This window comes from Aquila chrysaetos, chromosome 5 (assembly GCF_900496995.4).
Source record: "Aquila chrysaetos chrysaetos chromosome 5, bAquChr1.4, whole genome shotgun sequence".
In the NCBI taxonomy this organism is placed as follows: domain Eukaryota; kingdom Metazoa; phylum Chordata; class Aves; order Accipitriformes; family Accipitridae; genus Aquila; species Aquila chrysaetos.
In genome coordinates this window covers 25,343,461-25,371,433 of record NC_044008.1, presented here as the reverse complement: position 1 = coordinate 25,371,433, position 27,973 = coordinate 25,343,461, and the positions used below count along the sequence as shown (strand labels likewise).

At 38.0% G+C, this 27,973-nt stretch overlaps 1 protein-coding gene across 22 annotated transcripts in view; it reads right to left on the bottom strand.

Annotated features, from left to right (window-relative positions):
• Positions 1-511: 511 nt before the first annotated feature.
• CADPS2 (calcium dependent secretion activator 2) overlaps positions 512-27,973 on the bottom strand; it is a 322,654-nt gene continuing 295,192 nt past the window's right edge. For all 22 annotated transcript variants that reach the window (XM_030014988.2, XM_030014991.2, XM_030014990.2 and 19 more), the window contains 3 exons: positions 23,480-23,587; positions 4,919-5,023; positions 512-1,477 (listed from right to left, as the gene is read on the bottom strand). In XM_030014988.2, the coding sequence (XP_029870848.1) occupies positions 1,307-1,477; positions 4,919-5,023; positions 23,480-23,587 (384 nt within the window). In that variant the 3' untranslated portion in view covers positions 512-1,306. The remainder of the gene's footprint in view (positions 1,478-4,918; positions 5,024-23,479; positions 23,588-27,973) is intronic.

Sequence of the window (27,973 nt, the reverse complement as noted above, 5' to 3'; positions counted from 1 at the left end):
TGAAATCCTGCAGTCCGTTCTTGCAGGGTAACTTCACGCCAGCCTCGTAAATCCTCAGCAGTCCATCAGCAGAGCCCTTAAAGTATAACGCTATGGCTCAACAAGGACCTCAGCAACCTTCCTTACTTCTTTGGGTATCATCTGTGTTTTTTCCAATTTTTTGTCTACACAAACCCAGGAATTAGTTGTGTTCCTGGGGTGGGGGGAGGTTGTGGGGGAAGCTGCATTTTTCGTAAGTTGTGTGAGTTTTGACTGATGAAAATTTGAATTCTTCCCAGCTCATATTGAGGGCATAGAAAAACAGGCAGTGGGCACTGTCTGTTCATCTGCTATTGAGGGTTTTTTGTTTGCTTTTTGTCTTTATCAAGGCATCCTGTCCTTGGATATTTGTTTCCTATATGTATCTGCTCTCTAAAATAAATGTGACTGCTACAAATCACTATATAAACTAAGTACAATAATCTTTCAAAAAAACTTGTTCTTGTGAGGAATCACACAACAGTTCAAATGGTTTGAAATATTGAAAACATCTTTTAATTGTAGAATTCTATACAAACTTGGGTAGATACAGAAGTGGTCACGACAAAATGTGTTCTTATTGCCTGAAATTTTTCACAGAAATAGAAACATTGATGGCAAGCTTACTGACATCCAACATGATGAGATATCTTTAAACTTGCAAAATGAATAGACACAACAACACTCCTAAGTAGTTTGTATGTTTGACTGTCCTTGAAGTCCTACTACTTATATACGAACCTCAAAATACAAAGAACCAAGATTAAAACTTTGAATGCACATCACATAATAATGTAAAATTAAGCACAAAAAAGGGTAAACAAAGTGTAATCCTGAAAATACACTATTTTTTTACCTAGGGCACTGACTTATTCCAAGAATGATTTCCTGTATAGTTGTGTTTTAAGTGAGGCACACATTTTGTTTTCTGCACAGGACATCAATATCTGATGGAGATACAAGAACGAATGGCAACAAACAAAAGGGAAAGAAAGGTTATCACAAGTGGAACTCAAACTCCATGCCAGTGTTCTTGCAGCCCTAAGCAAAGCTATACATTAAAATATGCTACAACCATTGTTCTCAAAAAGTCCTTGGCACTTTTCCTCTGATAGTCTTACTTTCATTTTTTTAAAAAAAATGGAGCAAATTACCTTTCTGCACCTATATCATAAGGCAAAACTATAAATGCAACTACAAGGACAAGTTACAAGAAAAACCCCAAGCCAAAGATAACCCCCACCCTCAGATCATCACCCCCAAGCTCCAAATGCTTGGTGAAATAATATCACCCTTCCTCCTCATCACTGTCTTTCATCGTAATGCCCTGAAGTCCTCCCGCATCCGTGACTGAGACGGTGGCCTCCTCTACGGTCAGACGGCTGTGAACGGTATCGTAGGTTTTACTGTTCAGCGTCCCCTCCAGCACGCCTTGCAATCTGAAGTCTCGGTAGGTTTTCTGCGGCAAAAATAAAACATCCTGAACTGGACTCGAGCGAGACTGAGCAGTCTTCTGCTATACACTGGCCATTTCTAGCATGCCAGTGGAACAGCTTCGTTCCTCCTGCAATTAGGGACCTATCATCTAGAGTTTGCTGAAGATTTTGCAGCCTTAGCTTCTGGGCTGCATGAGATTTCTATAAACTCTAGAGAGTCTACAAGCCACACTTTGATGGTCACTCCTTTAGAAGATTGTGTTTGGTAATACATTTCTATAACTGTATGCTGATTTCTCAGTAACCTCCATTTGTCTCATTTATTCGGTAAGAAACCAGCAATGTCTTTCTCTAACTGCATATTGAAATGTGAATTTGGCTACAACTAGCTCTGTCATTTCACAGAAAATGTACATGTCCGACTCCTTCCCCATAATATGATTTTATTTACATTTATCTTTACCTTTATATGCCAAATGTGGAAAAATAAATTTTAGATTATGATCTATATTCTATAATGTAAATGTTTCTCAGGTGACTACTTCAGTCAGTTAATTTACATTCTAAGTCACGTACATTTTGACTCACATCTACATCTTTTTTTTTTTTTCCACTTGAGGAAGTTTTGTTTCCCTGGTATCCAGCCTTTCTATCAACCAGCAATAGGAGTTTCTTCTTTGGCTTTCTATCAAGTAAGAATTCTGAGTGGAATTGTTTTATTCATTGATGCTGTGTTCAAGTGAGCGCATGGAAGATCATGTACTCTGTCTTCCTTATTTTTAAGCTGTAACACATTTCAAATAATCTTTCCCAAAGTTAGTCTAAAAAGCTTAAGAAGGACAACTTGATGTAGCTAGTTTCTTATTTTGTGTATACTGTTACTATGAGTTCCCAATGTTTATGGAGGAGAATATGGGAAAAAGAAAATGGAAGATAATTAAGGGCTAGCAGGCTCACTCCTCTGCCGGAGGAGACCGTGCACAACCCTTAGAGAAAGAAAAAAGAGCTGATCTTGTTTCACTCAATACTTCAGACAACTGCAAAAGACACCTCTCAAAATGGGTAACATTCAATGGGAGAATTTTTTTTGCCACTATGATGATTATTTAAACCTTGTTTGAATCACTGCAACCGAGATTTATTTGACTTTCATAGGTCAACTTCAGAGTCAATGGATGCAGCTTATGTTTTGCTCACACACTCCTGCGAGTACCCTGCCTGGTCTTTTTCAAGTGTCACCGTTGCATTCCCTTTTTATAACACTGCGCATTCAATTTCCTTTTATGCTGTTAACAGGTCCTACAGCAATTTCTTTCAGTTTTACATTGTATTCCTTCCATTCTCAGAACAGCACTCTGGGGTTCAGTCATTGCTCTTCTCTTGACATACTTTTGCAGGACAACAATGTTCACTTCCAAGCTTAATTTTTCATTTCTTCCTAACTTTCCTCTTGGTCCTTGACCCTTCTTTAGTCACATCCCTCTGCACGTGTCTCAGACATCTAATGATACCTTTATGCCATCATAAAGCTTTAATGGGAACAAACGTTTCTTCTTCTGGTCATTCTTAACGCCGCCACTACCTTTGCTGCATCCGAACATGAAAGAATCGTCTATTTCTTACTCATCCCATGTCCCTTAAAAATGACCTCCTACTTCTTTTTTGGAATAGTTTCAAGAGGTCACAGGGGCAACACAGCCTCCCAGTTTTTCCAAAAGCAAACAGAGAAGCGCCTTCATTCGCTCTAGAGTTTGGAGGAACCGTGCCTCCCCCAGCTGTGCTGCAGCAGTGAAAGCTTCTTACGGTACTCTGCTTGAGCCACTGTTCCTTACTGCCCAGCAGCCTCCTGTTCACTGAGTTCCTGTTCTACCAGTTCCATCTTCTTCACCCACCAAATCACAGCTGGACAAGATTTTCTGTCTTCCAGTACACTGACCAGAACTTCTGTGACTGACATCACCTTCTTCCATCTTCTGTATCCACAGAAGGCGCCATGGAATAACACACTTGGAATTTATGCACAAAGCAAACCAGCAAAACAGAAAGGCTCTCGCCATAACCGGTGTGTTCCCATCCCCACCGGGAGCCTCCTGCTTTTGAGCAAGGCTAGTCGGCGTGCCAGGCTGCAGAGGGAAGGCTGGCTGACGGTGCTGCTCATTCACCTGAACTTCAGTTTTGTAACAGCCTCTTCTTTTAACCTCCCAGGTGATATTTAACTGGCATAATTTAGCCTGCCATTCATAGATCTCACTGGGCGCAGGTTTTAGATCCTGTACCACTTTTTTTTTTTTTTTCCCCCAGAAGATGATAACTACCTTCACTTGAGAAGAGCTTTAAACCTTTCACAAGAGCAATCCATTTCAACAACAAATAGCAAACTGCTTTTGCCATTTTGGCACATAACATACTGAAGAGCCAAATCCTGTTCCCAGAGAAATCAGTTAAGGTCGGAAACAGCAAAGCTAAGCTAGGGTGGTTCAGGGAGCCATGATGCCATCATTATTATGACTGTTTCCTTGCACCTCTCTCTCTTGGTTTTTTTTTCCTTTTAGCTAGTGAATCCTGCAAGTTGCAGTTGCAATTCTGGTGTCCATGAGTTAAAATGCTGCTACTTTACAGTCTTGCATGAACTTCATGAGAAAATATTTTGAAGAAATCAAGGTCACCATTGACAACAAGTGCTTCTTATTCCACATTTATACAAATAACAAGAATGTTCAGAGTTAAACAAGATGGAATTAAAAGGAAAAAATCTGAAATGGCTTTCTGCCTTTTGCCTAAGGGTACTAACTAAGATCTGAAAGGGATTTAGGAGGAAACTTTCTTTTATGGTAGGTTAACCCATAATTGCCTGTTGCAAGGTATTTTACACTTCGCTCGGAAGCATTTGACATTGGCCAGTGTAAATGACTGAGGGCTGGACTGGAGGGATTGGTATTTCTATTGATACTTATCCCAAAGTATGGAAGGTTAGAAAATGTTATCTAATACATTGAATATTGTTTTCCAATTGAACCTAGTAATCACATGTGCATAAAAGAGAAAATAGTTACTTTTTAGGGAAGTGGGAAAAATGGAGAAAGAACGCTATTTGGATAACTACGGTAAACCAAAAAAGATCAGTAATATGACAAACAACAATTTATTAGGAATACCATACAGCATTGCTGTACAGCTAGCAGTAATCTGTTAAAATTCCTTGGAATAATCTTAATTGTCACTGAATCCAGAATGGATGACAATTACTAGTGCACATATCATTAACATTAGAGGTTTTAATATATTGTTGTTCTTCCGAAATTTGCCAGAACTGTGAAAAAAACCCAACCCAACCTAAAACTACATGTGTTTGCAACTTTATTCCACATTTTTTAACTTTTAGGGTGATCTATACTTAACCAAGTTAATACTTCATCACTTTTCTCTCTTTACTATTCAGTCTAACACAAACACATTTTATTTACCTTCACTATCTTGATGAGAGTCTTCAGCTGGTAGATGTGAAGCTGAAGGTCTAATCTATCAGCCAACCACATGCATATGACTTTCATGGAGCTGCTATACCATTGCTGAAAAGAAGGATAAAAAACCAAAACCACCAAACAACCCTGCAGTATTCATTTAACAGATTTGGTAATGAGAGGTAATGAAACACTTTGAAATGATCACAGATCAGCACTTGAAGTCAACAATGATATAATTTCCTGTTAAGAGAATTGCATGGGTCAGTAGGAAATCAAATAATTTGACCTAGTCTGTTCTTTACATGAATTAGCAACTGCCATTTTATCTTTCAGTTACAATGTTTTCAAGCAAAATAGCGTTATGCACTTCGCTATCTGTCAGTAAGAATGGATATTAAATACCCAATTATGTGAGAGAATTGACAGCTAGAACAGCAAGGGAAAAAACACAGGTAGGGTATCTTGAGACAGATTTTGCAATACATAGATTTTCCAATCCAAAGAGGAAAACAGCATCAAACATAGAATATCGAATCTGTCTTGCTTTCTTCTTTTAAATCACTTCTTTATTAAGTAAAAAAAATCAGAAATCCATGGAAACTGTATTTAAGGACGATCAAAACACCACTCCACCCCTCCCAAAACAAACACGTTAAGGTTGTATTTTACGTTAATTACTAATTACAATTACAGCGTACCTTATTTGCTTTTTATGTCTTAGGCATGAGTATGTTTTCACTCAAAGCTTCACAAATGGATGGGGTTAGAATAAGCTCTCTGCTGTTGTTTATATTACGTAAAAAAATGCTCAGATCCAAATAGCTAATATAATAGTTCTTTCGCATTAACTGGATTAAAAGAGATTTTACTAAATATAGTTGTAGCAGTCTACCCCCCCACCCTGTAAAATACCAACCAGATGTCATTTAGTCAAACTGTAAAAAGGAAGGGATTTTTTTTCATTTTAGCAGTGAGAGATTAAAAGAGTTTGTGTTGTAGCTCTGTTTCTAGTCTCCTTCCCCACAGGGAAGAGGCTTAAATTCTTTTCTAATGTAATTTCCTGTGTCTTTGCAAAATACACAGATATGCAAAGAGAGGAAACACTGTGCATATTTTACAATGCAGCATGTTAGGCAAGGTATACACCGTGAAGTAATTCAAAGGAAGGCTCTAACTTGTCTCATTAGCCACCTCTAGATTAACAAATAAAATAAAATATATATGGAAAAAGTGAAGACAAATTACTGGCTACTAGGTGTAATGAAAGACAGAAATAGAAGTCCTTCATACAAATTTAAGATCTCTGGAAAAAGCTTTAAAGACATGCAATAAATATATGTAAATACTTCTTCCTTACAGGAAACAGTCTCATCTCATTGTAACTATCAGTTTTAAGAGAAGTTTGAAATAAGATTTTCATATAAGAATGGCTTCCATTTATTCTGTTTAATGTGTCAAAATGTATTTTAATTATAAATCATTGGAAATAAATTACTTTTACATTTTTTAGAGTTTTTCCTATTAATTTACTATTCTACAGAAGTGAACAACCAACCACACAAAATGCAGATAGCTGCACATTTCATAAAAGTAGTCTGATTTAGTCAATAAAATGTGGGACTGACTGGGTATCCATAAAATACTGGTTTTTTAATCACTGAATGACATTCTTATACTATTTACATTATTTCACCCCAAACATGCATGCTGGTTTTGACTTCCTTTATAAGTACCTGTAAAATACTTCTAATGTGACAGAGTTGTTACTAAGTGGCAGCTGTAAACTATATGACAGGTGTTGTATGTATACAGATGTCTAGAAGATAAAATACAGCTAGGCTTATTCACTTGGGGAACTCCATTGATCTAATAAACATAAAAATTAATATGCCAAGCATTCTACCCAGAATATCCATTGTTATTTGCAGTAAGATGAGCCCTATTATCACTCAGACTCTACAGTTGTTAATCTTTAACATAATCGTGGTAGAGAGAATGATTTTAGTAGCTGTTTTCTCAAAACTGATATTCTTCCATTAAAAAAAAATCCAGTAACACATCCATGATGTATTTGGTTTGTATCAAGTAGAAAGCAGAAGGGGCTCAAACTTGCTCACACAAACAAACTACAGGCAGGCTTGAAAATTCTGTGATCCGTTTCCCCATGCGACACCACTGAATGGTGCCAGATCACCGAGAATAGACCCAGTCCCAGTTTTCTGGCAAAACATGTGTTTTAAAGCCCAGCGAGATAACTTAATTAAGATGGATGCAGTAAAAATTAGACTCTCCATACATTATCTGTGATGTGCTTACATGCGCTGAAACAAAGCTAAGAATTTGGGGGGAATTAATTTTGCTACTCAAATTTGTGAATGAAAACAATATAATATGTTTTCCTGACTAGTTTTGATATGTTAAACTCTCAGTAGAAATGTTTAATTTGGTGATTGTGAAATGATACTATGGTACTTGCTCCTCTGTCAACATACCTTGTTCAGAAAAAACACGGCTGCTATTGTATTAGAAAAAGATGTATTCTTATTTTGAATTGTCACAGTATTTTTAATAAAAATCACATCCAGTACATTTTTAGAGTCCTCCTAGAGGTACCTGTGGATAGGATTCCTGTTCACTATTGGCCTTATACCCACTAGTTTTCAGCAGTTAGTATAGGCTGAAGCTGCATAAACATAAATCTGCTGGGCTTCATAAGAAGAAAAGTATTTCCCCATCGCTTCTTTTGGAGCCTGTTAAAATGCACAGCACTGCAAATGCCTCTCAGGGGCGGAATCCAAGGCCATGCATTTTGACAACCATAAGCGTGTTATAGAGGCAGGGATGTATCTGCTGTGACTTACGGGAATCTACGGCAAACTCAAAAGCATCAGCGATTAGATAATGGTCCTGAGATTACACAGCTTTTAAGTAATAATATTTAAAAAAAAATCCTTCTAACTTGTTCTAAGAAAAAGTCACTTTCCCGCTAGTAACAGTAGCGCTGAAAGGACAATGCGACTCTTGCAGATGTCAATTATATGGTATTGGTGCCATATTCTTTGCTGTCATCTATGCAAGAACGAAGCAGTAAGTATTATATGTTTTTTTCACATCAGCACGTACCAGCAGCCAACCACTTTAACAAAAATACGTTTGCCTCCCTGTTTCCCCCCCTCCCCCTTCTTCTTATTCACAGCTCATCCAGCTCCTGTAAGGGCATGCATTACTCCGTTTTCCTGAGATACCTCTTTTAAAGTAAAAAATAAGAGAAAAGGAAAGGCTAGGGTTGACTCTGTGAGACCCCTGTATTTATTCACACTTATTGTGCATGACTGTAGACTGGTAAATCATATTAGCAGCCCGTCTCCCCATCAAGCTGCTACTTGCTTTCCAGCCCTGGGAAGGTTCAACAAATCAACAGGAGCACGGAAAACAGAACATCAGTCTAATCTAGTGTTTAAGGTGAAGTTTTCAAACCCAATCTAAGAAGATCTTTAGAGCAAGCAACAAGCTGAAGGGCTCAGAAGGTGGTATTGACAATGAAAGAGTGTTGAAATATTGAGAAGCGCAGCACTTGTGCATTTTTAATAACAAGAGGGTCAACAAGGACACAGCTCCCTCAGTGCCAATAGTTGCCACACCAGGGCTATAAACGCTCTCAGTTCATCAGATTTCTTAAACAGTTCATCAGCTTTCTTAAACACCCTAAACCCCCTCAGCGGACCTTTAGTCTTAAATTAACAAACCAAAGCAATGAAAGAGGGTGCAGCTTGAATGGCCAGCATTGATCCCCAACGGGGCTCGGCGCGGCTACAGGCACTGAAAAACTCGCTCCATTGTCGGGAGGAATTGACAAACCTCCTCGCCTAAATAGTCCAGCTGAGGCAGGCTGGAGGCACGCAGCTGTAAAGGGCTCCCCTTGCCCCGCTCCCAGCGCTCACAATGCGCCAGGCATGAGCTCTTTGTCAGGCCCAGACTCTGCAATTTTCTAACAAGGATTAAAGTTGTTTCTCGGCAGGCCCAGTGAAAAGCGATTTAGCAACATACCGTGCTTTCTTCAGGCAAGTTAAAGAGAAGTAGTTAAGGAATTTCATTATTCTGTTGACCGGTGGAAATACAAAACAAATATATTAAATATTCACCATCTTTCTGGGTGCCTGAGCTATAACATTCGCAGAACGGTTCAATTAAATATAACACTTACCGGCTGAAAGCAAGCACTTCAGATTTATTTCTGAAGTTTTATAAAAAGGTGCAGCTGTTTGCCACCTGGAAGGAGGCTCAATACATACTAATACACAATGCTTTAGTCCTTCTAGGGCTGGTATCCCTAATGCCTGAGACACAAGACCCCGTCGAGCTTCTGTATCTTGCCCGCTCTTGGGCACTGTCAAAATGCCTTTTCTGCTGAATATGGCAGAGGGAACAGCTTTTCTAGGAACCGCGTGTTATCTTCCTCCCAAAGCCTTTATCGCACTATTGATCAGGGATCGAGTCGCTCAGAAGACAACGGGATGTTTTTACTTCCTCCAGCTCTACCTCTCCTACCAGGAACAACAACAAAAAGTATGCTTCTCACTGAAGAGATTGTACATCAAAGGCAGCGTAAGCTAAAATGCGTAAGAAATGCTACGAGCATGTTAAATATTAAGTGCTAAACTGCCTAGTTTTTATTAAAAGGAAACGCTATTACATTGTTCCAGGATTTTGGTAGCTAGCATTAGTAGTGTGCCATGGAACTTTCAGGACATTTAAAAAAACATTAAACGACAAAAGAATAAATAAGTTCTTCCTTAAAAATGCAAACAGCACAAGTTAGAAAAAGGTTTCTGATTTAAGTTTCATAATTTGTTTCCCTCTTTGTAAAATACGACTAATCATACTGACCTCCGTTGTTGAATGTTAACGATAATGAGGGAACTAAGTGTTACTTGTAGTGCCTTTGAAAATACTCTGAGGTTTAGAAATTATAGGTGTATTTTCAAGTTTAGGAGAAGACATCATCTACCTAAATGAGGATTTTTACCTGAGCAGAGAAGAGTTCATAGACTCTTCTGAAGGCTGGAAAGCCTTGGTAACTCTTAAAAAAACCCCACCTGAGGAAGGATTTCTCAACGTGTGAGCCACCACGATATATCAGGTCACCTGCATCTTGTAAATACACACAGGAACACCAAAGTAAGAAATCAAGTCAGAAGATGTAATTAACATTCAAAATATTTTTATATTTTTTTCAGAAATGAAAAGTATTTAGTTGCACACTAAAAGCAACAATGAAGTAACTTTGCATAAGATGCTTATCCTTCTCCCTCAGGTTTAGGTAGCCTTTTGATTAAGAAAGCCTGAGAAACCTTTGAAGGCTGAGGCAACTGTAGGTAGACATAGACAAAAAAAAAAAGCGTGTATCAGCATCTAGAAATTTGGTTTGTACCCTCTTCGTGCCCTATCAATTCTGATTCCTGACACAGGCAATTTATGAACTGGTCAAAATACCCATTTCTTCTGCTGGAGGGAGACCAGAACTTGTTGACTAGTGATGTAGTGCCTTCCCACCACTCCCTGCTGTATCTTCACTCCCCTGGGAGGAACAAATTACGTCCCCAGTGACTTTTCTTTTCTAGATGCACTAGTCATAGATGTGAACTAGTCTGTGAGGCACTTCCAGTTACATTTCCAATGAGAATAACTGTGCCAGTGACCAGGAAAATGAAGGAACAGAAGCTGGGGAAGCCTCAGAGAAGGGAAAGCTCTCATGCAAGAGCTTTCCCATCCCACTATCAGCTCCATGTAGCTTCATGGTGACAGCCACTGCCCTTCTGTGACAGGTCGTCCAACCCCACAAGAATGTGGTTTCTCATTATACATAGCCTCATAGTGCCACAACACAAAATGCTGAGCTAGGTTTGATTCTGAGCACTCAGAATTTTCTCACCAAAATTCAGAATTTTGCCTTTGTGGGAAGCCCATGCAAAGGCGGTATTTTGTGTGTCTCAATGTTACTGTTCTGAATCAACAGAGAACTTTATGTTATTGAGATGTGCTTCTACGTTAGAGACAATAAGATTCAGCTGGCATAAGTGGTCATTTAGCTGGCCTCTGACTGTAGAAATAAAGATTACACCATCTCTAGATACAATAAAATTTTCAAGTACGCTTGTAGCCTGGATATTCTTACAGCTACCCTAATGCTTCTGGCTGTTTGTTTTTTGGCAAGATAGTAATCTTTCTGTTTAGAACATCAAAGAAGTTTACATAATTTCTCTGAAAAATGAAAAAAAAAAAATCCCCCTTTTGATTCAAAGCACTGCTATGATGAGGAAAAAAATTTAAGCAGCATAAATTTCATAGCCAAACGAATATAGAGGGAAACAGCTGACACTACAACTGTGCCGAGAGTTGGAATTGTATCTCCACTTCATGGGCACTGATCAAGCTCTACTTACCGACATGTTCACTTCCTGTATATTTATTGTATCAGGACACATTACTTTTATTGTTATTTACAACGTATAAAATACAATCAATACAAATATAAAACTGAAAGGATGTTTTAACATACTTCAGCTTTCATCCAATAATAGTATACATCCATGAATATGCAGACATCGGACCTGGAAAGTTTGGGGGCTTAATTTGAATTTTCTTCAATGTTCACAAAGTTCAAGGAGAATAGTATCGGTTTTGGGGGTCACCATGCCGCCACCATTTTTTTCCTTTTGCATTTTTTTTCCCCCTAGAAATTTTCATTTAAAAAACTGAAAGAAATGAAGATTAAACTAAGCACAAGTGGAAAAATCCATGGCATTAGCCTTGTTGGCATCGTGGGGTTAGTGGACAGTACAAATGAAGCCTTCCCCCTACACCTAAAATCAGATGTTTAAAAGCCCTTCATCTGGAAAATGCAAATTATTAAATCAATATTAAGTGTCATATGAAAAAACTGTATTTATTTACCTCTGCTCTCCATTTTGCTTCAGTTCCTTCCCCCATTTTCATTCAAGGACCTGTCCAAAAGCCCCCCTATTGCTGTATCACTCATTTCTGCTATAATGCTCCCAAGCCCTGTGCTCCCTCACACGATCCTGCTTTGCACAGAGCCCCAGACACACACCTCTTCCACCCCACCAGTGTCTTAACGCTTCTGAAACTCGGCATCACTTACCAAGGCATCTTTCTGGAAATGTCTAAGGCTTTTATTCAGCTTCCATGTTCTGATTCCTCCTCTAGGCCTGAAATGCTAAGCCAAGTTTTGAACTTTGGCTTGGGAATGTGCAAAAATGTTCACAGCCTAAATTACAGCTACGTGTACCAGGAAAGGAAAAGTGAGAAAGAAACCACATACTATCGTCTGCTTCAACACTCATACTTCTTGTGACAAAGCGATCAGGACCAAGATTTCTTTAGCTTGGTCATTTCAAATTACAAACTCTGTTTGGGTACAAACTGCATCTTTCTTCCCCCCCCCCCCCCCCCCCCCCCTTTTTTTTTTTCCTTTCTTTTTATATGCACGTGATTGCAGCAGATTTATTAACTCGCCTCTTGCACCCTTGCTTGGCCAGGGAAGAAAGGTTTTCTTCCTTCCAGTGGGACTCTTCCTTTGGTTTCCTTCTGCCTTTTTTGTGCCATTACTCCAATGAACCTCTCAGGGAGCTCAAAAACCATTTTGTTTTTCTTAAGAATGACTAATTGATGAAACAAACACTTTAGTCTCTAGTCAGTCTCTTCCCTGCCTATTTGAATGAAGGATTCCCACTGTCACTCCGAAAGCAATTGGGAGAAAAGGGAAAGGAGCTCAACAGAAAGGAGAACCCAAACCCTGACAGAAAGACCCCGTTCAGCAGGACTTATGACAAGAAACAAGTGAACAGTTGCTGGATAAGATATTCTGGCGATACAAGGAAAGAAATTAGGCAGGCTAGTTTTCAGAATCAGTCATGAGAAAAAAAGAGAGAACGGAGCTCACTTAAAAGCATCTTGAGCATCTTTGAAACTTCTAGGGAAAAAGGATATTGTTCTGAAATAACAAACAACATCTAACATATGAAAAGCTTATCTTTTAGGAGGAAAGTCAATTTTTCATATTTTAGGCTTATAATTAGAAGCTGGCTAGTTGCTATGGAACTGCTGTCAATTCACAAATAAATATGCATTTTTAATACAAAATATACAGTACTCATCTCTCCCTGCATTGTATATTGGTTGCTAAACAGCAATTTACAATATTTATGCTACTTTATAATGCCTGTGACCTTCGCTGTTTTCTAGCTTCTTCACATATGGTAGATGTGCTTGGAAACTGGAAGTTTGCAAAATTAGACATGCATAACTTCCTTCCGTACCTGGACATATGTAGTGTTGCTGTTCTGATTTTAAACACTAGGTACCAACACAACGCTCATGACTGCGAAAGACTAACAGCACAAACAGTTTCCCTACTTCACCCTGGATATGCAGTGCATCTGTGAACAGTACTTCCATAGGTTATTCTGATGCTAAAACTCTGGAGCAAACACTGTCAGTCTTGCTATAGTGTCTGTTGTGTTGCAACTTGGGTATACCCACAAACAGCCTCCAAGGCACAGAACGAGGAACACCACTTCAGTGACCTTGAAATGAAAGCCAGCTTGGATCCTCAAAATAAACAAATGAACATAATGCAAAATGACCAAGTTGTTACTCGTTATAGCACTAGCCTCTTGCTATCAGGCTCTAGTTTTAAAAACCCTACGAATGCGCTTAGCTGCACAAATGCTAAGCAGTCTTCCTAAGTGCACGCGTAACCTGAGTAAGGTGCAGGTTCCCTCTGCCAGTAAGGTATGTAACTGGGACACCTACTTCTGCTTTTGCCCAGTCATCCGGGACTCCTCGGGGAGTCCCTGGAGTGACGCATCACCAAAAGGACCACAGGAAGAGACCTCCTGTGAGCTGCAGCTCTCCCTTAAGGTGGGTATATTCTTCGTCTCTGTACCATGTACCAAAAGTGAGGTGGACCGAAGTTGGGCCAAAGTCTGGGTTGTAGCTTTTACACCCACGTTAGTAGTTCTTGTCCTAGAGTCTTCTATTTAGACTGCCTGCTCCATGTGGGATGAGGTCAAGTACATATTTTAATTAAAGTATTTAAAACAACCTGGGTTCCTCTGGGTGAGTATTTACAGGCAGCTCATTTCTTTCCACCTCAGCAGTCTGGACTCATCATCCGTTTACCCTGCATGGTATTGTAGTGGCATATGACAGGGCTGGATGCAGCTGTGAAGTTGATCGGGAGTTGTACGGTGGTGGAGCGGCTCCTCTCCTACACCGCATCGATTGGGCACCACACTGAGCAGCGCTAATGTGGTACAGAGAGAGGTCCAGCCTCCCGCCTCCCTCTTGCTTCTCTCCTCCCCTCATCTCTTTGGAGAAAGTGTCCTTGGATTGGGCAGGTGCCTGGTTTGCTCCTTTCCATCTCTGACCCTACTGCCTGTGTGCACTCTTTCAGCTATGCAGATTTTACAGCTGTGTTGCTTTTTTTTTTGAGCTGATTTTTCTGTTCACTATATGTACTGTTTTTCTTGCACACTGTAAACACTTTTAGTACAGTGTAAGTACTAAGGATAGTCAATGCCATGTAAATTAAGAAAATACATGATGAAACACTTTAAAATTATTTAAAGGAAATCATCTCTATATAATTCAACACTTTTGCCCATTTACATCAGCACTAAAGCTTCAGTTCCCCGTGATCAAACAGGTTAAGAAGCTCTTTCCACTGATGAATCACCGACTTTGTCAGAGCACTCTGCAGCATCCTCGCCTGGTACTATTTTGATTTACAACACAGCAACCTCTTTCTGTTACTCCAGATTCATTATAGTAAAACTAGATTATACTTACGCTTTCTGGCACTATTTTTCTTGTAATATGATCAATGATGTGGCTCTGTGTCTATGTGTGAACACTGACGCAGAGTTTTGCTTGATTTTCCTTTTTAAAGTAAGCTTGACCCAAATGAAATACAAGTATAAATATCAAACCCACAAGTAAGGTTTGAGAAGCCACAAGGTTCTCCTGCTGTTTATACGTGTGTGAATTACAGTACATCAGGAAATCAATATTCCCTAGATGGTGCTTGTGCCTGGCACTTCATGGTGAACAAACATTAGGTAAGACAATATAAATGGTACAATCCTTATTGATTTCTCTTGACTGTGTAGAATGTGAAAGCTGCAGCCACATTTAACACTTACTGACAGACTCATCTAAGTTTCAGTGCTATTTTATATTTTTATAGTTGTCCATGCTCAATTGATTCCATTAAGTTGCTAGACACATTTCAAGCCATCTAGATAAGAAAAAAAAAAAAAAACGCAGTGCCTGGAATGAGATGCTGCTACTTTGTGCCTAGCAGGATAAAAAGGTTAAAGGACTAAATTGTGCCTAGATGTTGGAAAGAGTTCTCTTTTATTTGATAGAATTGTTATTGTTTTTAGTGAATGGGTACTGTGAGTGATGGATAGATGCATTTAACTAAGTTAAATAAATGAACGAACAGCATAGACCAGAAACATCTATGGGGAAACTGTAGTGGAAGCTCCCAATGTTATAGCCCCTCCCCAAACAAACAAGAAAAAACACTCATAGTTCCACGCCTGACTGATAAAATGCCCTCAGCAAAAAAGTCAGATGGGCTTTAAAATCCTGAGTTTGGGATTTTTTCCCATCTTTTTTTTCCTCTCTGACTCATGATGCACAGCAATTTATACATCCCCCCCCCCCCCGCAAAAGTGAGTTTCTCACACAAGTCAGGGAAATTAGGGGGTAAGACAGCATAAGAAATTCTGAGTATCAGGATATGAGATTTAGTGCCGTGAAAAATAACTCTCTATTTCCCTTTTATACCCAAAAAGCTCTTTTAGAAAGATATCAGAATATCTACTTCATCGTTTCTTACTCCCCCGCTGGGAAGATTTAAATAATATGATTGAATTAGTGTGAAAAACGTGTCAGACATCCATTCCGTGAATACCAAATGCAGACTGGACTATGGGATACATAATGTCTTCAGAAAACCCTATCTATATCTATTTGGGCTGTTTGGTACCCAACAAGATGGACACTCAGAAATTAAAAATGGCATAAAAAATGAAGAAGTGGGAAAATGTATCATATCAGAAACATATCAAAACCAGCCACTGTGTTATGGTTTCCTCTAGAGAAAACTCTCTCAGCTACAGTGTAAAACAGCTTACAAGTGGTGAATGTTCTGATCCTGAAGCAGCCAACTCTGAAGCACATGCTTTGCTTTAAGTGTGTTGTGGTCCTATTATTTCAACAGTACTGAGCTTTGCTAGATTCATAGCAGCATAATCAGCACCCTCCAAGAGTGGGCACTCCTTTCTCAGCATATTCCATTTTAAAAAAAAAAAATCGAAGAAAACTTACATACTATATGAAATCAGACAGAGGTTACATTTTTCAGCTTTCAAATGAACTGTTCTTCTTTTACAGAGATATCTATCTCCAAAAATGAGGTGAATCTACTTGAAAACATCAGGAATAATTTCATGAACTCAGAAAAGTCTTTGAACAGTAAATTTGCAAGATGTTGCTTCCATCTTGCAGAAGAGTTTCACATATGTGAGCATGTTAATATAATTCACTTTTTCAGTCCACATTTGGTGACACTGCCTACAGTTTTCTCTGAAATTCTTTCTTTCACCAAAAAAGACACGACAAACTGCTTTAAAATTACAAGAATGTCTTTAGATCAAGAGAAAACTGCAGAGTGGTTCTCATATCAAGAGCTTTCTATTTTAGCCTATAAAATATTAGACATAATTAAAGGTGAGTTAAGACTTTGGTGAAAATCTAAAGAGCATCAGCAAATCTGAGTACTGCTCAGCTTTTCAATTGCTTTTCTACTTCTCAGTTCTTTTAAATGGTTTTCTATGGCAGGAACATTTTTCTTAATTAGTCACAGCTAATTAGTGTTCTGGCATAGACAAGTAATCAGAAATGTCAGAGCTGCAAGGCTACATCTCCCTAATCCTTTGATAATAATTTAGCCTCCTGGGAGGGCCTCAAGCTGCGGTAAGTAGTGGCTGACAATAAGGCAAAATTAGGTGGGCAGCAGACCATTAGGATAGAAAAATAAAAAGCACTACCAAATCCTGCTGAGCACCATCAGGCAACTAACTACACTGCCAGATGAGGTGCCTGTTTAAGCCTGTGTTGTTAATTAGCTGATTCTACCAGACCTGCCACATATGTCCAGGTGCATCATGCAAAGATGTGTATTTCTGGGTTTGCGCCAAAGGACAATTTTGCACTGTGATCAAATTTCAAGAATCTGAGAAAGAAGCCCACATATTTCTTGAAGATTATTCTGAGTTATCAAAGAAATAAGAAGATCAACAAGCTACAATCCATTTTTGTGGAGTCTCTTTTAAGTAATTAGGCACGGTCCTCTCATGTTTCTCAGAGGTTAATACAAACACAGCTTTTGATTCAAACGTGGCCTTTAACCAGTCCTACCTAGTCTCAACTTGCTGAAGTTGCCTTGGCATATAATCTAGATCAAAAAGTAGACCTTTTGTCAAATCACACACTTGCAAATAATTACATAACAATGAAAGTGAAGATTACGTATTAAAATTAACATGACAGGAAGCAATTTGAGAATGAGAAAAAAATCACAATTGACGTTTTCTAGAAAAATGTTGTTGAATACTTAATACTACGGTAATGGTGCTTTTGAGGTAGACACGGACAGCACGAGGAGTTGGCACTACGGAAAACTCACATCTAAAATAAGTGTTCCTCTCAGCTGTGTAACACCAGCTGAAGACTAACTCACTTGCCAGGGAGAAGCATTTGCACATTTTTAACACATTTTTTGTAAAAGGTCAGAAAACTTATAGAAAAGATGCAACTGAATAAAGCATTTGCTAAAAATGTACTTGCAGATATGATGGCAAACAGAAATTAATCAGACGAGTACTTCGTATCTCCATTTAGGCATGGAATGAAGTACGTGAGACAGTAATCTTTGGAGAATAATTACTACCTCAAATAACCTCAAGTACATCATTGAACTTAAATTGTCCATCCGTGCTACTAATGGAAAAGGAAAGTAATGGTTGTGATATGGGAACACTACTAGCATTTAATTAACATTCCAGACAAAATATAAGCATTTTTTAGACAGAAAAAGAATATCACGTTACATCTGAACTTTTGAAATAGGAAAGCCAAAAGCAGCTACGTAAATCTGGACTGCTTAAGCATTTATACTACACATAAAGACGTTCAGTCTTTCTGCACTCCAAAGAAAGTTGTAGGAGTTGCCCACCTCTTACACTGCTTGTTGAATTGTTACCCTGCACGAGGCCATAACTCCAAGGACATTCTCCGACATGAGCAGTCCCCGTGAAGTTAACAGGACTACTCAGTCACACCACACCAGTTTAACACCCAGAAGAAATGGGCAATCAGGGCCAAAGTCAACACCTGCTAACAGGTACCCTCTTGTACAAGATAACCAAGGGACCTGTTTGCCAATGCCGACCTTTCCAGGATGTGCACTCTGACTATTTTACGTGTTTATGGTACACTTGTGCAAAGGTTTCCCAGAAATTAAAGTCTAAAAAAATTGGAAAGCCCTTAAGTTGTATTAACAGCTAACCACTGGTGTGTTAAAACTGCTCCCTTAAACCATTCTTTATTTCTCAAAGCAGCAATCAATTACTGCATAGAGATTTCATTGCATATATAGTCTTAATAAAACTGTAATCACACATCTGTTTATACTATAAGTTTTTCACAACAGACCCAGCACAAATATAACCTATAAGATAATGCTCTTAATGGCAAATAAACCAAGAAGGGTTATGAAGAAAAAATGTTTGAAATGAATTTTTTCTGTGTTTAGACAAGAATATCCATACTTCACGTGCAATTAAGAGGTACAAGAAAGTGAGAATCTACCCAAGTGGCACTTAGGAACTATACAGAAAGTAAGTATTGCATTGATGTTTTAAACAGTGTTTTATGCAAAATGACTTCTCTCTTTTAAGCTGGTTTGTTAACAAAATCCAATTTTGTTTTAAAGGAAACAGATTTATAAGTCTAATGTAATTTAAAGTGCTCAGGAATTCAGGACTTGTTAGTCCCATCTTAAAAATTCTGGTAGAAACATGAATCTAAGTCTAGTCAGTGATGATAACCTGGCATGTTTATGGGCACAGCACTGCATTTACAAAGGTTAATGGTAAAACTCCCATTGATTTTGATAGTGTAGAACTAGACTCCACAGGAATTTCATAGTTGGATATTTTTTACATCTGTTAATTTTGTGATCAGATACACAGGACTGTTCTTTGATAGGCTGCACAAATGTTCTTACGTCATCCATCAAGCAGATTATCTTTATAAATAAGAGGGGTCTTAGTAATAACTACTAGTATTTTAGATTTATTCTAGGTTTGTGTAATTCTATTCTAAATACTTCATTTTCCCATTCACCAACTGCTACTTTTACAGCCTTTTCTGAAAATAAGTATATTTCAAACACTGGTTTAAAAAAAAAAAAAGAAATTAAAGTACAACTTTGTTTCTAAAACATTTCACTAAACTTTATTTAAAAAAATGAGTTATTGGTTTAAGTGATTAAACTTTAAAAAAGTTTCCGTGGGTGATGATTTTAATCATAATTAAAAATTGTAATCGTTAAACAAACACTGTACTGCCTGTCTTCATGATTTAGTTGTTATACACTGAATCTACCTGAGTCACTGCAGCATTAAAGGTAGAAAAGTTTGCTTTGTCTGAGTTTGTTAGAGAAACCTGGCCCAGCGTAAGTTCATTGTCTTAGTTTAGTTCAGCGGAGCATGGGATTGGAAGGAATCACATCGATCATTCATCGAATTAAGCCTTTGGGAATCATGAACATGGAGCAGACATTTAACCCAGAGGTACTGCAGACCATCCATGTGTACAACACATCACAAAACCTTTCTAGTGCTCTTTAAGATCTGTGGTGTTAAAACCAAACAAGCAAGCAAACCCCCCTGCACAACTCTAAGCTGCTACAGCATGAGAGGGGGAGATAAACGTCCTGAGTTCCTGTGACAGGAAGGAATTTGACAGGTAAAATTCCCAGCTGATCTTAGGAAGAAGACCATCTCCCAGACCACAAAGGAAGACAAAAAGTCCTAAGTATCTCTGACAAACTGACCAAGCAAAAACTCTTTGTGATGCCAAATTTGGTGATTAATTTTGAGAACAAGAAGATGGCACACTGACCTGGGAGAGACCAGTGCTACCAGGAGCACCAAGCCATATTGTTCTGTATGCTGTCTATACCGCTTCTGGAGGAGGTAAGAATGAAATGCAACCAGAAGCCAAGTTTTTCAGAGGAAAGGAAGGAAAAAAATAACCACCTTGGTTCTGCTGCCTGATCAGCAGAAGTATTGAAGCATAGGATTTAAATGGTTTAAAAATGGTGCAGAAAAAACTAGCAGCCCTGTCTTTTTTCAAAGTCCCCTGGAGATTTGAGCCTCTCATATGTAAGGATTAGTATCACAAGCTTAAATTCCATTCTCCTGATTTTCATATTTTGTATAGCATGGCAGTGCTTTTTGAGGCTTATCAAACACCACCATAAAACAATTTTTTATCTTCTGTCGTTCGAGACTTCTCAGGTAGATAGAAAATCTTCCAACTTCTAGCCTTAACATATTGTGACCTATGGGCAGACACTTGTACTTCTATCAATACTATTCTTAAATGTAAATGATCTTCTTTGTTATGTACATTAGCTCATATGATAGCTATACCATTCTCTTGGTCACTGTAATAACTATTACTATATAGCAGCCCTGAATCAAGTCAATGAAATCTGTGCATAAATAGTTTGTAATTATACATTTTTGGGGATTAAAATAGCATCCAAGGCCTGAGCTTGTCTATATTTATAACTAACACCTCTAGCACACAGAACAATCTCTTTTTATTTGGTTAATCTGGATGAGGTGTTTCCCTGGCTGAAGCACAGACATGCACTTTTCCTATTTCGCTTGGCTGATGATTTCTTATCTGATACAAATACAATGTACTTTAAGGGGAAATCAACTGTGATCTACAACTGTAGCCAGTCGAACTGCTAGAAGTATATTTACATAAAAATCTGAATATATTTTATTCTTTCTATTGAAATATAACTTGATAGAATTGAATTTATAAACAGTACCTAGGTTTTGTTATATCACTAATTTTAAAAACCCTTCCAAAAATCACAGGCAAAATCTTGCTCGCTCATACTGTTCTAAATCGGAATTAATCTCAGGAAAGGTGAGTTAACACAGTGAGAAGCCTTTGTTTCAAATTTCTGCACGCTATGAGCTTATGTATTTGTTAATGCATTTATCTGAACCTGTCCAATTGGTTATATCTCCTAGTGTGATGTTATGTAGAAATGTGATACCACCATATGTAAAGAAAGATAAAGATAGAAATAGATATTTGATACACAGAATACTTATCACGTACACCTTTTTTCTTTCCTTACAGCTACAAGCATTGGCCATGACAGCATACAACGCGTACTACTGAGTAAAAGAGGACAGGAATGGTTTTGCGTCTCAAAGGCAAGTGCTACATCGTGACTTGCATCCATACGGGAGATGTTTTCTTGTGCTGAAAAGCGTGATTGCCGAAATGAAACTTGGAAGCGGTCCTTGACTCATGCTAACCCAATTGTACGGAGGCCCTGTCCTTGGTTTAGTGCTCGTTGGCCCAACCCAAAATCACACCAGGAACCATGCTGATCACTTAATGGTATGGATGGTCACTTGCTAGTTCTCAGGCCTGTGCCCAGGCCCTGGCCAGTTTACTGCTACGGTCATAGCCTAAAGCTTGGTCCAATCCCACTACATCAACAAAGTCAATGTGGTCTCTCCAGCGAGAGTTAAGACTTGGCCTTAGGCACATAATTTTAACATTCAGAAAATTACAACATAAGCAAAAATAACCCCAAAGAAAAACAAAAAATAGAAACTTGAAAATGAAACATATGCTTGCAGATTCAGTGCAAAAGCAAACTGAAGCAGAAGTTGCTAATATGGTTTTAGTGCTTTGTGAAGGTGCCAGCTGGATGGATGATAATTTTTCTACCCCTGCAGGGCATCAAAGCTTTTATAAAATCATTCTTTTCACACATATTAGCACTTAGCTTATTAAAACAGATGATACTTTTTTCTGTAAAGCTGCTTGGGAGTGTCTGGAAATATAAAATCTGAGAGAGAAGTCTCATTTTGACCACCCAGTCTAACAAACAACAAACACTGACATGACATACCATGGCTGAGAGTCTATGTTATGGGACCTTCTGTGACTGCCACAACTGTAGTGTCACAGTAAAGGCTGTGAATTGCTGTTATGAAAACATTTGCTGTAACTTGCATAATTAAATGAAACTGCCAGCAAAGCTTTCTAAAATACTTAGGAGATGACACACAAATAAATACATTTCAAAGTCTGTATTATGTTCCAGAATTTGTTTTGTAATAAATTGCATTGCATTGCACAGTGCCAGAGATGACTTCTTTCCCTGTTCAAACTCCTACATAATTATAAGTGACTGACATCATTGTCATGTAAATTGATCCAAGTTTACAATAAAATAACTTTTATTTTAGACATATTGTACATGTGTAGCACTTTGAATTTATACAGAAGGCACAATTTCAGCTGCCTACAGCTTCTCCTTCAGACAAATCAGAAAGGGACATACTAGACATAAATTAGTGGTCAGAACTTGAATGAGCAGAAATATGCCCAAGAGTTGCTAGCGGCCTTATAGGAGAGCCTTGTATGAGGAAAATTTTGGTAGAGTAGGTGATCATTTCTAAAAAAAGAGGAGGAATCAGGGCAAAGGAATGAGTGGAGGGAGGCTGCAGAAGCCAGTATCGAAGCTGAGGGAAATTATTGTGAAGATATAGGCTGGCTAGCAATGTGTGGGCCTCGAGTATGAGGACAAGGGTTGCTCTGAACTTGCAGAAGCAGGATTAGAATTTTGTAAATGAGTTCAACAATTCAGTAAGCATTTGGTCAACTTTAAGAAATTTTAAGTCTTAAAACAAAATTCTAAGAGTCATTCCATGAAAGCACCAGTAAAACCCATAGATGTACCTGGCGTTCTGTGTACAAGCAGGCGGTGATATGTACAAGTTCTTTGTTTAGGGAAATTAGGTCTGCAATGGAGTCCACAAACCACACCAATCCAATTCCCTCCTTTACACGTTCAAAATCAAAAGATGGAATAAAATTGGACTACTCACAGTGGAAAAATGACTATTTCAAATAATTTTCTACCAATTTTATTTATGCCTTCTAGTGCTTAAAAGTTTCATGCAGGAAATGTTTAAAGAAAGACCACCTTGACAGCTGAAGATGGTAAATAAGAAGTAAAATAAAAAATGATCAACAGGGAAGAACATCTGAACATCTTGTATCATTAAAATGCAGCTTATCCCTTCTGATGTAGCAGTGATAGCAGGAAGCTTTGCAAGGGTAGTTACTTACATCAAACAACTTCTCTATGTACATTTCCTCATTGACCTTTTCTCGAAGTATATCCTGGTTTTGCCGAACAAACATAATGTAGGTGTCTGCTAGATCCATCCCTGGTTTCTGTGGAGACATAAAGTAAGGGGAGAAAGTAGTGGGAAGGGAAAGAGGTAGACCACTCAACAATTGAGACTTATAAGAAGTTATACTTAAACATAATGAAAACTGAGATTATGATACAACGTTCACACATGTATAAACTGTATTTACTAAATCTGCTACGAATTCTGGGTGAGCCACGAAGTTCAGGAGGGTTCACTATTAATAAAGTTCTCAGTGTTATAATTTATGGATGCTTTGAGTCATAAATCTACATTGCCATATGTAATGGAATGCAGTCTTGGCTCTGGTAACACCAATGGCAAACTTGGACATTTTCCCCTTTTTTGTTAGTGAGGCTCTCATAGCTACCTCACCCTCAAGGTCAAGATCCTGCTATCACATTCAGAAAATGGTTAAAAAAAGCATTTGGTTCCTTTTTCATTGCCTCAGATTTGTTGCGATTTGCTTCCAATGTACAGCTGAACTTTGTGTTTGAGGTTAGCTTCTACTAATTTCAATTCAAACCAAGTTCAAGCACTTCTTTGAGAGCAACAGCACAGAAAGGTTGGTGTGAGAGTAGACCTGTACCCCTATTTTTCTGAAACTTGTTGCACTGGCACAATCAGCTCGGAGGATGACTAGGGAAGGACCAAGGGCTGAAACGTTTCTCTTCTTGTGCTGATCTGTGTTCTGTATGAATAGCACAGTAGGTGTAATTTTCACACCATGCTCTGGAACACGGGACAGGCTAGGATATGTCGTGTGTGTGTGATGCTGTGTCAGGTCAGCCAGAGTGGTGGCTGAAACTGCTCTCTCCTGCCCATCTGGGACTTCTGGACCTCTGTAGCCACAAAATATTGTTCCACACTAGTCCCTAACAGCCTGGAACATCCCCTTTCCTGGCAGTGTATGCAGGGCTGGCCAGGAGTTCACCTTTCTCTAACAGGAACCAAGAAGGAACATAAGCACTTTGCAAAGTCTTCTGTGCATGCTCCCAAATAATAGTTTTTAAACACCATGGCATGCAAAAGAAGGCTAAGTTTTATAATACTTTACAGTAAGTCTTAGCACAAAGCTATTTAGAAAGGGTTCAGATTTGGCTAAGACTGACTCTGTACAGAATAATTAACACCTCTAGGGAAGGAGGATGAAAACAGCTATACCCAGTCCCTGAATTCCCAGGCATAAGTCATCTCTGTTTCTCAGAAACTGTTATTGCCTGAAAACAGCATATGTACAAAGCTGTCAGAGTAAAATATTTAGCATATTTTAAAGGCATGTAAGCATAAAAATGCTCATACAGTTGAAATATTTGCATATAATTTTATATCAAGGCTTTGTTTCTAGTCTACAAGTGGATAACTTTTAATTTTTCTCATTCCTTATTATCTTGTATGTAATATATTATAATGTATACGAACAGGTCTGAACACAGGAGGGAAGGAAAGGTGCAACATGCCCAAACTAATACCTGTCCAGAAACTGCCATTAATATAATAGGATGAGAGCATTCTCCCCTCAAAACTGCAGTAAGTGAAACCTCCTGGATCATAAGCTTCATCTCTTTTTTCCTGAATCTACCATGGACACATATAGGAATATGATCCAAAACAAGCAGATTTTCATTTATACATGTGCACCAATGGCAGTTTCATTTCTTAAAAGTAACAGTTAAATGTGTAATGATGGCCTAGTTTAACACTCCTAGCATCTCCAAAACTCACATGGAAAAACTGAAATGTCTCCTGCACATTTGGTTTGGTCATTCCAGAAGCAATGAAAGCTCATTTTAAAAACTTAGCACTTACATACATGCCTACGTGAAACTCTTAAAAGGAAAGCAGGACTATTTATATTTACATCTGAGTTACACACCTTGATCCCAAGCATAGAAATAAAAATGTAAGATTACAATAGATAAAAGAGTTTTCTGTTGGAAAACCTGGCTCATGGAAATCAATAGATTTCCTTCATAAAAATGTACCTTCATTAAAATGTGACAGAAATGTTTTTAAATTAAACTAAATCACAAAGTGAAGGAGATTTAAAACAGAAAGCTCCATATCTTACCTTAGTGTACTCATTTGTGATGGTACAAAAGAATAAAACCAGTGTTGAAACCTTATGTACTTTCTAAAACCTGACAGGCAATTTATAGGAATTGGACTAGTTTTAACTTGGAGGGATAATGGGAAAATATTTTGAAATCTCCAGGGGTGGGTGAAGGAGATAATCTAACAAATGAAAGGCTGATTATAGTTCTTGGAGATATATATTAAAATGCATATATGAATCTTCCATTGAATGCTAAAACCTAATGGTTCTCCAATTCACACAATTTTTTATTTTACTAAGTTCAATAGAAAATGTTCATCTTGCAGACAGCCAAAGCTAGGAAAATAACATTTCCCATCAGCATTAACTCTCCCCTTATCTTTGAGACGTTTACCTAGTCTTGAAGCTGTGACATATGGGAATTTCACACCTAGTGAATATATTTTCATGTAGCTTGTGGCACAGGAGTGTAATCATTAAAAGAATATACACAAGTAAGAGTAACTGCAACAGCTGGTGACATTTACCAATTAGAATTACAGTTCTTTAAAACACTTCATCCTTCTTTAATGTGTGCAGGATAATTATCTTCGAAATCGCTGTGGAAAAAAATTAATTTTCCTTTTAAACAGTGTCTGCCCACAGTAGAAATATGTCTGGGTAAGGAAGATTATCAATACTCCAACTGTATGACTCCCTGTTTTAAAACCTCACCAACATCATTGCAAGTTAACCATCTTTGCTCATGGTGGGCAAAACACACATGAAACATTGAATGAACGAACAGTTTATCAAATACTTCATTATCTCTCCATATTGCATGCATTGAATTTATTTATTTTCTCTACACATGTGAAAGAAAAGAAAGCTATTACAAGCATCAAAACAGGCTTAGTGCTATATATTTAATGTTTTAACTTTTTTTAATAGGGATTATGTATTAGATGGGAACCTCTGATTACATGATCCTCTATTGCTCTATTTTGGATTATTAAACTTCAGAAAAAAACCCCAGGTTAATGTAGAATTAAAAAAACAAACAACAATTAGGCAACTGGATGTACCTTAAAAGACAAACAAATAGAAACTGAGATATATTTTAAGTAACTGTCACAGGGGGCATTTTGTTACTAATATTGGACAGACTTAAGCAACTCAGTCTCCACTTCTATACCCAATATAAAAAATTCTGCTCCTCTGAATCTCTGGCAGAACATCTGCTGAAGTTAATGGGAGAGAGTTATTTACACATCTTTGGGAGAAGAATTTAACCTGGTATATTTATCTGGGTAAGTGTGAAAAAAGGTATTCTGTCTGAAAACTTCCCCAAGAAAAAAAATGTTTTTTTATGATAGATAAAAAGTTATTGTACGTTTGTTTTATTCAGAACAGCAGACAAGATGTTTTGCCTATCTGAAAATGAAAGAGAACCAAACAAAGAGATGAATGGAGAAACTGGAAACACAAAGACATCAAATAAAACACCAGGAAATGAAGAGTTGTAAATAGGGTTACTTTGTCGCTGGTTACACAAGTAACTGAATACACTGGCGAGTGAATGAGTTTAAACAAGGGTGTAGGCTTCAGCACATTCTTTTTTAGGGTTAATCACTAGTTAACCTGGCAAGATGAACATGCTGTTTGGGGGGGGGGGGGGGGAAATCCTTGTTAATTATACACTGCAAGTGCTCTTACTTCCTGCTGCTGCACCTAATCCCACAGGTGCAGGTTGTCTCTTTTACTATTCACTGGTAGGTGGGTCCAGATCGACAGGCATTTTCTCATAGCAACAAATTCAGATAAAGAAGGAACAGCTTAACTTTCTCCCTTTAAACAGGAAAACACTATCATAGTGTCTATTTAACAAGGAGGCAAACTTTAAAATACATTCTTCCAGTTTCCAAGCTGATGCAAAAGCTGCATTATGATTGACACACATCGCTCCCACTCACAAAATTTCCCCAAGGCACCTAGTCAAAAGTAATGCTGCATTGCCTTGATTTCCAGGCGTTCATATATTTTGCTGCTGAAAGGTTGCAACAAGCTTAATACTGCCACTAATATTAGGCTTTTCCTACAGGAGAGATACACCTAAGTTTCTGCACAGCTTTTTGCAATGCAACAGTTTCTCACAAATCTCAATAAAAAACATGTACATTTGTAAATACTTGAGTTATGTTTATTCTCACTTTGGCATTTGTCACAGAACATTTCTTAGCATCAGAGAATGTTAAACAAACTTGTATTTTTGATAGTACCATGAAAAAAAATCTAGTTTTACTGAGTTACTATCTTGTCAAAGCATTAATGTTTCAAAGATGAGAACAGATGTTAGAGACTAACTATATAATA